We start from the raw sequence: 12,337 nt of genomic DNA on the forward strand, positions 1-12,337 counted from the left end.
CGTTAAGTGAAAATCCCCCATAGAGAACATTGTTAAACGATGCAGAAAATTCCTCCAAGAAACACATCGTTAAGTGAATTCTTCGTTAAATGAAGCAATCGCTAAGCGAGGCACCACTGTATATCGCTTGCTATCTGCTTTGGGTAGCGTGTGCCTCACCCTATTTTCTGGTAACAATGTAGGTTCAAAGCAAGAGAAACCCATCCTGCCCCTTTTGCAAATTGTTCCACTCCTTTCTGGCACAATGCTAGTTACAGTTCATTTGGTGTGATCGGGAGCACTCCCAATGCATCTCGTTAGGCATTCTGTCTGGTTGTTTAATTTGTTCCTATATAGAGCTGTGGGTGGTGCTACGTAGAGTAACAGCCCTGTGCGATGTGTTGTGACCATAGAAGAAATGGCATCATCTCTATTTTCCTTATATTTTTTAAAATACAGTGGTGCCTCGCTTAACGAGCGCACCGTATAACGATGAATTCACATAGCGATCTGTTTTTTGGGATCGCTAATGCGAAGGCACACCAACTGTCGCAATGGGCAAAACTCGCATTGCGACGTCGGGGGATCAGCTGTTCGGCGGTTCCAAAATGGCCGCCGGACGACCCAAAATGGCCGCGTGCAGCGTTTTCGCGCCCTGCCCTCGCTTACCGAGGTCGCGAAAATGGCTGCTGCTATGGAGGAACATCGCTGAACTGTGAGTTTTGTGCCCATTTGGTTTCCCCGTTCCATTTAGCGATGTTTCCCCATAGCGAAGGTTAATCCGGAACAGATTAACCTCGCTATGCAGGGCACCACTGTATTCTCCTAAGTGATCTAGGGCTGTTTCAGATATAAATGAATATCCATCCTTGGTTGATGTATTGCTGTAGCACTATGCTACTTACTAAATTAAACAAAAACAAAGGAAAGTGCTGTGGCCTGTAGGATGAATGCCGTGACTACAGACAGGGAAAGAGGCGAGAGAGTAATTGTCAGTAATTGAAAGGCGGAGAAATTAAGCTATTTGAAGTGCTGTCGGGATCCTTCTCACTGGAGAAGAAACTTCTCCCGTGTGAATGGAAGTGTCACTCAAATGCGAGATAAAATAGATTGCACTGAAGATAAGATCCTTTAAAGTATGATCCAAATTGCTCCAAATTCCCCATTTAGTCGCACCCTCAGGGTGAGCCGCCCAGAGACCTTTGGGTAGAGTGGGCGGCATATAAATTAAATAAATAAATAAAATAAAATAAAATAAATAAATAAATAAACTTTATACACTGATCTGTGATTTCCAGCAGCAGTTCTAGTGCTTGCATAGTGATGAAAAAGAAAAAGGTATTTCTGAGGATAGGTGAATGCCGTGTCCTGAAGCCAGGAAGATTAACCCCAAACATGTGAAATTTTGAGTTTGACAGCGTCCCATTCTCTGATGATACAAGTTTGATGCCTGAGACCTGGACAATAGAATGTGAAAACAGGAGCCTGAGGACCAAAGTCAGACCTACCAACTCTAGCGGGACTCCTGCTTATGGGATGTTCACAAGCGTCTTGTTGGCTGCTCTGAGAACAGAGTGCTGAACTAGGAAGGCCTTTTGTCTGATCCAGCCACTGTGTTCTTCCTTTTGTTCCTTATTGCTTCTGTTAAAATAACCAGAAAAGGCCCTGATGTGACTTTCAAATATCCTTCAGGATTGCCAGGCCCCGTTTGTACTCATATGTTAAGACTTAGGAGAAAGTACCTAGGAATTCTGGAGTGCTGCTTTGCAGTAAGAACTCCCAAGCTTTTTCCCTTTAGAAGAGGTACAAAGCAGACTTCTAACCCTAAGTGTAATAAAAATGAAGCAAAAAAAAAATTGTGATATTTTGAAGACTGACTCAACACATTTATTGCAGTGCAAGCTTTTGTAGATTACAGCACACAAGTACCTTTATTTATTTATTTATTTATTTTAAGATTTTATTTTAAAGATTTAAATAATATATTTGTTTATATATTTCACTCTGTATGCCTGATAAAGTAGGTTCTGATCCACAACCGTTTGTTAGTATTTAAGGCACCACAGTAGTTCTTTTTTTAATACATGCTGAAATAGGCTAAAAGGGTGGCTGGCACTGACCATTTGCCTCGTAATTTCTTGTCTTGGGCACAGATGAGTTTGAATTAAAATCCAGTGGCAACACAACACAGAGCTCAATGCCGGGAAGCCTGTTGCGGAATTGTCTTTTTTGAGCAGGGTATTGCCTCTTTTTGTTCAGCCTGCAGGGCTGGTTTAAATTGGTTCCCACTGGTTTGACATGACATTTGTCCACTTCCTGCTCAGTATGGTCACCGGATCTGTAAGCAAAGGGGTGCTTACAGGGGCATCAGTTACCCTAAGTCTTAACAACCCTACTCTCCACAAGGTTTCTTTTCTTTCTTTCTTTTTAATGTTTTCACTGCTAAAACGCTGTATTGCTAGGGCACCTACGATAACTAAATTTTAAAAAGAGAGGTGGAAATGTCTAATTAGCACCTTGTTAGCACCTTACAGCAGCTGCTGATATTGAAGCTCTGTGCAAACCAATCTCTCTGCTTCTGCTGATTTCTGTAGAGTGATTGACATGGGGAAACCTGATTTGATCAGCAATGAATATACAGCAGATTAGACAGCATTTTCCAGCTGTATAATTGCATCCTAAAATAGCTTCCTCTTTGAACAATGGCAGGATCCAGAAATCCGGCTGAAGGCCTTTACATGTTCAACCAGACCTTTTGTGGGCTACATTCTACTTGTAGCTTTTTAATGTGCTTTTTAACACTCATGAATGCTTTGACTGGGCAAAGATTGTACAAAAGATAATCTTAATCTTAGAACTGTATAGCTGGAAGGGACCCTGTGGATCATCGAGTCCAGCCCTGCCAAGAAGGCACCACTGGGGAATTGAACTCCCAACCTCTTGTTCTGCAGCCAGATGCCTAAACCACTGAGCTGTTCTGATAGATGAGAAGCTATATAGCTAGTAGGCAAAATGAGCACAGTCTCAGGCAGAGCTCTGAAGAGCATCTCTTTTGAACGGCAGCTCCCCGAACTCCCAAGCCAGCTGGTAGTTTCTGGGAACTGTAGCCCAAAAACAAGATAACTTTTCCCAGCTCTGGACCCACCGTTTGCATAAGTAGTTGCCAAGTGTAAGTACAGGCCTCACTGGTCATTGTATTATGTCCTATGTAGTGTTTGAGAATGGGACTCTGTTACTGTGTGTTATGCAGGGCTAGATAGCTATGCAGTGGAGAGCAAAGCCAGGGAACATCACTCTCTTCTTAACTCCAGTAGCTGATCAATTCAAGGAGGTATAGCCCAAAAAAACCCACACAACAACACAGTATTTCCAAATTCTGGCAGAGATCTTACTGCGTGAACGGTCCTCAAGGGAAGGAGGGTGGGGATGCACCATTGCACATCCCTGGTGAGCTTTTCAGGTGAAAGGCAAGAATCCATCCATCCATCCATCCATCCATCCATCCAGCCAGCCAGCCAGCCAGCCAGCCAGCCAGCCAGCCAGCCAGCCAGCCAGCCAGCCTCCTTCCTTCCTTCCTTCCTTCCTTCCTTCCTTCCTTCCTTCCTTCCTTCCTTCCTTCCTTCCTTCCTTCCTTCCTTCCTTCCTTCCTTCCTTCCTTCCTTCCTTCCTTCCTTCCTTCCTTCCTTCCTCCCTCCCTCCCTCCCTCCCTCCCTCCCTTCCTTCCTTCCTTCCTTCCTTCCTTCCTTCCTTCCTTCCTTCCTTCTAGAAGTGGAATGGAAAATTGATTAGGTTTGCATGGACCATTATCTTCTTTTACCTGAAAGTCTATAGAGCTTCCAACATTGGGGAAAAGATGAGCTAGAAATGTTCTCCTTGACACCACAGTTCAGAGCCTGGGAAGGTTACCTCCTTGAGTTACGGTTCACACAGCGTTCACCACCCCCCACCGTCATTTCTGGTTGATTGTTTAGAGGTATACAAGCTGTGCAGAAAAAAAGCCAACCAGGACATTGCCAAATAGTCCAGTAGTCCAAAACCAGTATAACCATCCCCTGGAATGTATACCATTGCAACTCCTTGATTGTTTCCTGCCACCAGAAAATTCTTAACTGTTTGCAAAACCCATTAGTACTGCTCTGTCCCTTCTTTCTCTGGTCCACCAAAAAATATTCCTTTGAGCTCCTATCTAGGCAGAGAAAAAGTGTGACAGGTATCCCAGTGGCTTGAAGTAGCCATGTGCCACAAAGGTTGTTGATCAGGACTCTGTTGTCCAATATGAAGTACCAAGGTCTACAACACCGAGAAGGGAAGACAACTTTGCATGAACTGAGTGGTTTACAACTGAAATAATTGGAGTTCTCTCTACTTCTTGTTCTCCGCAAGTGGTCCTCCAATATCTGGCAGTGCTAATGCGAAAGGCCGGATTGGAGGAATCCCAAACCGGAATTAAGATTTCCGGAAGAAATATCAACAACCTCCAATATGCAGATGATACCACTCTGATGGCAAAAAGTGAGGAGGAATTATAGAACCTCTTAATACAGGTGAAGGAGGAGAGTGCAAAAAATGGTCTGAAGCTCAACATCAAAAAAACTAAGATCATGGCCACTGGTCCCATCACCTCCTGGCAAATAGAAGGGGAAGATATGGAGGCAGTGACAGATTTTACCTTCTTGGGCTCCATGATCACTGCAGATGGTGACAGCAGCCACGAACTTAAAAGACACCTGCTTCTGGGGAGGAAAGTCATGACAAACCTTGACAGCATCTTAAAAAGCAGAGACATCACCTTGCCGACAAAAGTCCAAATAATCAAAGTTGTTGTTTTTCCTGTAGTGATGTATGGAAGTGAGAGCTGGGCCATAAAGAAGGCTGACAACCTAAGAATGGATGCTTTTGAATTGTGGTGCTGGAGGAGATTCTCGAGAGTTCCCTGGACTGCAAGGAGAACAAACCTAACAATTCTAAAGGAAATCAAACCTGAGTGCTCACTGGAAGGGCAGACTCTGAAGCTGAGGCTCCAATACTTTGGCCATCTCATGAGAAGAGAAGATTCCCTGGAAAAGACCCTGATGTTGGGAAAATGTGAGGGCAAGAGGAGAAAGGGATGACAGAGGATGAGATGGCTGGACAGGGTCACCGAAGTGACCAACATGAATTTGACCAAACTCCGGAAGGCAGTGGAAGACAGGAGAGCCTGGTATGCTCTGGTCCATGGGGTCACGAAGAGTCGGGCACGACTAAATGACTAAACAACAACAATGCTAGTAAAGGTTGCCGGTTTATTTTTGAGCAGCGCTCTGATGCTTTTAGCAGCGACATGGCATGAAAAAATCCAGGTCAACTTTTCTAAACATGCAGAATCAAAGTCTTTGCCATCTGAATTTTCTCCTGTCATGTTTGCTTGTTAAAGCATAGTAACCCTTCTAAAGCAGAGCAACCCTGACAACTTGACCACTTTGGTTTTCAAAAACACTTTGGTGTATTGTTTGTTTTCCTAAAGATTCCCAGCGGTCTTCCTTTTACTGTTTCAGATGCAAAAGGATTGATCTTGTTAGTTTATGTTCCCATAGATTTTATAAAAATTGAGAAGATTCTGAGTGGGTTTTTTTAAATCTGGTGTTGTCTTTTAAAAGAAAAATCAATGGGAATCAACATTTTAAGTCATCTCTTCTCAACCTTTGATTAAAAGAAATAAAATCAAATAGTATTTTTAAAATCTGCTTCAGGAACTTATTAAACAAAAGATATGGATGGCTGCAGCTTCCCTGACCGTTGAGAAATCTGCAGGAATTTGCATAATCTGAACACAATAAATACTGCAGCAAGCCTTATTTTAATTCATGTTCCCTGAAGACAAGCAGGGAAGGAGAGCAAGACAGAGAGAGATTTGACAGCTGTGATTTACTTCCCCCATAAGCAGTCCTTTGATGGACAACCTAGTTTTTTTATGGTTGACTATACAGATACAGAAAATGATTTTGAAAACTTGATTGCTAAAGTTGATTTTATTGCCCATTAGACTTAGGTAGCTAACTCATTTTGGCTAGTCTTCCGAGGGGAGCTGTGATAGTGCATATATGTCCCCCTTGTATTATGCTGACTGTTTCTCTCTAGATCAGTGATGTCCTTGAACTGCAATTCCCAGAGGCCTTCAGCACCATCTGTGTTGCCTGGAGTTTCTGGGAATTGCAGTCCAAAATCTCAAGGTTGGGAACCACTGCTCCAGAATCTCGACCTCATCTTCATATTATACCTAGCACAGTCATCTAGAGTCTAGATGCCTGTGCTAGATAATATGAAGATGATGTCCAGCCTAGCCTTGATGACCTTTTGTCTTGGTTTGTAGCTTAGAAATAAAGCACATCTCTTGACTTGCAGGCGTTTTCAGGTTCAATCCATGGAGTCTCCAGGCAGGGGTAGGAGGGAATCCTTCCTGTAACCATTGGGAATTGCTGCCAGTCACTCAGAGAGAACGCAGCTGGGCTGAGTGACCCAGTGGCCTGACTCAGTGTAGATTGATTTTCTGTGTTCAAAAGCAAGCCTCTCGGTCTAGAAATTATAAGATGACAATGGCAACATCTTATAAAGAGAATCTATATAAAATGTTTTATAGATGGCATTTACCTTCCGATAGATTGGCTAAGATGTACTCTAATAGGTCAAGTAAATGTTGGAAATGTCATTAAAAATTGGAACCTATTATCACCTCTGGTGGACTTGTGATAAAGCAGAAATTTTTTGGAACAAAATACATACATGGTTTGTTAAAATAATCAAAAAGCATGTAGATTTTAGGCCAGAGCTCTTTCTGTTAGGTATAATACCAGAAAGTGTTGATAGACAAAATGTATATTTAATACTGCGTATTCTAACAGCTGCAAGGATTATTTATGCACAGTACTGGAAAAATGAAGGAACACCTACGGATCAAGAAATAATTAAAAAGATATTGGACTGCGCCGAAATGGACAGACTAACACTGAAAATCAAAGGAAAAGAAGATACAAAATATTATCAAACATGGGAGTTATTCTATCAATGGTTAGAAGGATGTTGTATAGATTAGGAGCATAATGTGTGTAGTAATTGTTTTACAAATGATTATAAGCTATACCCTGGGGACACGATGTTAAATAAGTATGGATGGATTTATATAATAATAATTTTAAAAATTATTTTTTAAAAAAGCAAGCCTCTCTATTTCTGTTTACATGTGCCCAAAATCACTAGTACGCATCAGTGCTATAAAAGAAGACCGTTTCCATGCTTTTGATGGGTGCCTGTGCATCTGCATGGTTTCATTAATAATTGCATGCTGTCAAGTCAATTCCAGCTCATGGCTTTGTTAGGTGTAGAGGACTTAGATATGTTCCGACTTCAGCATTTAGAAAAGTTAACGTCTAAACGACCGTTCCCAGAATCCCCCAAGTCATTGTGGTCAGTGGCCTTTTTAAGCTCAGACATTTTTCAGGCTCTGGTGCTGTATAATTCGGAAACATAATTTCGAGTCTTTTTAACATTCATTTCACTGAACATTTGTTCATTGACTATTCAGCTGAACATTTCCTTAATTTACATGTCTGTCTGTTTTGGAATTGTTATTGAAGAGTGTCAGGGAACAGAATAACCACCATCAAATGTTTGACTTGTTCTAACTCCCCACATTTTCTTTTTCTTTTTTTTCTTTTTCTTTTTTTTTTTACTTCTCTAATCTGAGCTCTAACATTACCAGATCTGTCCACGTGGTGCCACTAATTCCCTTTGCTCTGAAGGATGGCTAACTGGCTCAAAGGCATTTTTTTTCACTTTCGCTGCCACACATCATACAGAGAAAGGAAAAAAAAACCACACACAGTTCTTTGCAGGAAATAGCCTCAGGTTATTGGGTGTATCCCATCTGAAACAATTGCACGTTATTTCATTGCATGCATGAATATACTGAGAGTCAATATACTGTGAAAGCCAGTGGAGTGGATACAGTAGATATAGTGTCAGAATAGGACTCAGGCAACCTGAATTCAAATCCGTGTTTGGCTCTGGAAGGAGGTGGATAACACTGGCTAAACCACTCCTGAAATAGCTCACAAAATACCATATTAGGGTTGCCGTGCACTGGAAGTGATTTAATAGTGTATAACACACATATATGCCAGGTACGAACTGGCAGTAAGACATCATTTTCCTGGGTGTGTTTGTGTGGATGTGTCTGCTTCTCACCAGGTGCACTTCCAAATCTGTACTTGTTTTTCATGCTTTCTTCCACAGGAAATATTTTAAAGTACGGGAAAAGCATAACTCTGAGTGAGAAACTGGATAATAACATTGAAATACAAAGCCTCCAAGGGGTTTGTGTTTTCTGTATTTAAATATATACCTAAAACCTGATTGATAAAAATGAGTATCATACCAAAGCATCTGAGGAAATGTAATTTGAAAGTAGTGCTGAGTATTATTTGGAAGAGACCCTTGGCCCTTCCATTGAGAGAGAGAGGTATAGAACCGAAGGTATCCCTAAGAAGAACGAGCGATGGCTAAGCCCATCTAAGATTGTCTGCGGTATAGAGACCCCACCTCTTGAGGAGAATGAAACCATGGCCACCTTCAACGGGGGATTCTGGGAGTTTAAAATAAAAAAGGAACTTTGTAAAGGGCTTGTTTGACTCTCAGTTATTGGCATGTGCCTAGGTCAGATCATTATTCCATCATACCCACTGTTGTCAAGACTGCTTTCTAGGATTCTCCCACAATCCTTTTCTTACTTGGAGAGAGCAAGAACTGAACTTGAGAGCTGTCGCATGTCAAGTGTATACTTTTGAACTGTGTACAGTCTAAATACTCAACTTACATGCATCTGCTTGCGTTCATAGATTCTTTGTTAATCTTGGCTCCCTGCAGGCAGTAGGTGTTTAGATCAGCCTCCCGCAACTAGGTGTTCTTCAGTTGTGCTGGAACTTGGATTACAACCCCTATTGGCTTGGGGTAATGGGAACTATAGTCCAAGACACCTGGGAAGACAGACTGATTATAAACTGATGGGGATGTGTGAATACTTCCAGTGCACAATTGTGAATTTATAAATAATCAGTTATTATTGCTTTTCTTTGTAATGGAAGCCTGTTGATAAAGAATGCATGACTGCTGGGATCTATGAAAAGTTTTTAGCCAGCTGAAACCCAGTTTCTCTTCCAGGTGGAAGAGGGAAAGATGGGGCGCCGATCATCACCTTCCCCGAATATGCAGGCTTCAGTGAGATCCCTGATGAAGATTTCCTGAATGTCGTGACATATTTAACTAGCATTCCCAGGTAAGCTTGAACTCACCCCCACTTTAATTGATTGATTTCTTCAAGGCAAACTCAGGTGGCTCCTTCTCCAACCAAGGGTTTTTCCCCATCAACCTAATCATATGTATGGGAATACACAACCTACAAAGATTCCAGTCCTTAATCGGCTCCATAAGCTGATGTTGGTGAAGTTAAAACCCATTCTTCATTTTTTTAAAAATAGATCTGTTTTGGAGATGTGCTGTTTGGCTGAATATAATGGGGAACCTCAGCTAAATTGGAGCCATTGGATGCCTGGGATTTATTAAATGAAAATCTAGGTTAAACTCCCATGGAGTCACTGTATATATTCTAAGTAGAACTATTGGATTTAATGATAGTCCCTGATACAGTAATTAAAAAAAGAAAAACAAATGTGAAGACAGAATTGCATATTCAAAGAATCCTAGGTTATAGATATACATGTTTACAATATGCTGTTGAGAAAAAACAAGACTAAGTGATGTTTATAGGTATTAACAATCCCTTGTCTTCAAAATTTGTAAGTTCGAAAAATGGAAAGAGACTGGATTCGATGGTAGAAAAAGCAGAAGATGTTTCCTGGAAAATTTACATGGGCATGTAATGGTGTAATTTTAGAAATGGCACGTCAGTTTCCACTACTTTATCTGCTATGCAGGAACAGTGTATTGTGCAATTTACTTTGATGTGTGAGATGAACCATGTAAGAGGAAACATGTGGTTGTTGCTACAAAGTATCCTATGTTGAGTTTTTTCCTTTAGTAATAGATGTTGCATTTTTGGTATCACCTGGCAGGACAAAGTTCCAAATAGAGTAGTCCTAGAACGAGCTGGAATTTTTAGCGTGTATATATTACTGAAACAGCAACGTCTACGTTGGCTCGGCAATGTTGTGAGAATGGTTGATGGTCAGATTCCAAAAGATCTCCTGTATGGAGAATTAGTGCAGGGAAAGTGCCCCAGCGGGAGACCACAGCTGTGATACAAGGAGATCTGCAAGCGGGGTCTGAAGGCCTTAGGAATGGACTTCAACAGATGGGAAAACTTGACATCTGAGCGTTCAGCCTGAAGGCAGGTGGTGCAGCATGGTCTCTCCCAATTTGAAGAGGCACTTATCCAGCAGGCCAAGGCAAAGTGGCAATCCCAAAACCAGCCAAATCAGGGAGCTGGACAGGGGATAGATTGTATTTGTCCTAAGTGTGGAAGGGATTGTCGCTCTCGAATTGGCCTTCTCAGCCACACTAGATGCTGTTCCAAGACCTCTATTCAGAGCACATTACCATAATCTCTCGAGACTGAAGGGTGCCTAAAAATCTAAGATGCCACAGCATCATTACCTTGGGGTGTTCCTACACGTGTTTTGAGTTACTGACTGCATCTGCTGGCAGAGGCAGAACCCTCGTAGTATCATAAGAAAAGCTGAATAAGAGTCTGACTACACAGGAAAAATGCAGGTAGTACCATGGGTCTGGGGCAGGGTGTTTTGATTTTTTTTCATTTGGTCACATGGTGCAACAGGAAAAACAAATCAGTCTGGAGTTCTCTACTCCCTCTCCATAGTTTTTCCTCCCTACCAGAGAGCCTTCTACTTTAAAAAAAAAAATTCAAATTCTTTTGGATCAATTCAGGCATGTGATCCCTTGAACTGAGGCAGAAAGGATGGGCAAGCCAAGTGCATGCATGTGCATGCACACAAAGCAATGCTTTGCCAAAGCAGCTTTCCCCTTCAACTCTTGCCTCAAAAGCTGCATGCAGATACATAGGCACATACAAACAGCACACACTCAGGGAGCAAAACCTCTTTCCTGAGATACTCTCCTCTGTGGGCAACACTCCTGGACAATGTTCCTTTAATTTTTAGCCCCGCAGGGTGGGGTTCTACCCGTCATGCGCACGACTGCTGCCCCCGCATGTGACTCTGCCGCCCGCCCCCCGTATGGGGTACTGTCGCTGCCGGGACCATAGGGGCTGGAAACAGACACTGTGGATGCACAGAGGAAGAAGAACCCTGTGCGGAGGGCCAGAGTTGAGTTCGCTTGCGCAGCTGCACAACTTAGAGGGAATTTTTTGTTTTGCACGTTAAGAACCAGTGCTTCTTTCCAAGAGCCACATTTTAAAAAACTAAGATGATAACTACATGAGAAAATTGAAAAAGGAAGCCTTTTACTGTTTATAAAGCAGTTCTTTCTAATGGCGCCACCTGTAAGGCTGTAAACAGAACTACAAGCAAACATTTAAAAGCATTTTTGCCTTTTTACTGTGTAGCCACTTAAATTGCACAGACCCCATATTCCTGTAGCAACTTCATATTGAGTGAATTCAAATGAATTTGCATTTCCCTCACTGTGCAATCACATCCTAAGTCTATGTATAATGCTAGAAAATTGGATGCAGGCTGTCATTCTCCATAGTGGATGAAAAATAAGCTTTTTTAAAACTACTACTTCCATAATGTCCCAGCCATGTTGGCTGGAGTATTCTGGGAATAGTGTCCAAAACGGTAATTTTTTGAAACTCCAATTTTCCTTGGCAGATCCCTGGCATGAGAATTGTGGAATTCTGCTCCAAGATTGGATTTTTATTGGTGTTGACTGTTGTATAGGTACAGCAAATGAGAGCCAGTATAGGCTACACATTGCAATTATGCAATGTGTAGCCTGCATAATTGTAAACCGCCCAGAGAGTGCTCGAAGCGCTATGGGGCGGTATATAAGCAGCACGCTTTGTTTTTTCGCTTTGCTTTATAGTACAGTGGGTAGAGTGTTGGACTTTGGCCCAGGAGGCCTGGGTACAAATCCCTGCTCAGCCATAAAAATCACCGCTTATATATCTCACATACTTCAGAAGCTATGTGTACGTTGCTTTGTCTACGTCTACGTTGGCTTGGGCACGTCGTGAGAATGGCTGATGGTCGGATTCCAAAGGATCTCCTGTATGGAGAATTAGTGCAGGGAAATCGCCCCAGAGGAGACCACAGCTGCGATACAAGGAGATCTGCAAGCGGGATCTGAAGGCCTTAGGAATGGACCTCAACAGATGGGAAACCCTGAC

General features: G+C 42.1%; 1 protein-coding gene across 17 annotated transcripts in view; it reads left to right on the forward strand.

Moving 5' to 3' along the window:
- The window catches only part of MCF2L2 (MCF.2 cell line derived transforming sequence-like 2), a 277,556-nt gene that overhangs the window by 69,831 nt on the left and 195,388 nt on the right, over positions 1-12,337 (forward strand). For all 17 annotated transcript variants that reach the window (XM_072996252.2, XM_078389790.1, XM_078389785.1 and 14 more), the window contains exon 3: positions 9,172-9,286. In XM_072996252.2, coding sequence (XP_072852353.2) covers positions 9,172-9,286 — 115 coding nt within the window. The remainder of the gene's footprint in view (positions 1-9,171; positions 9,287-12,337) is intronic.

The sequence above is a fragment of the Pogona vitticeps genome, chromosome 3 (genome assembly GCF_051106095.1).
Source record: "Pogona vitticeps strain Pit_001003342236 chromosome 3, PviZW2.1, whole genome shotgun sequence".
Classification (NCBI taxonomy): Eukaryota; Metazoa; Chordata; class Lepidosauria; order Squamata; family Agamidae; genus Pogona; species Pogona vitticeps.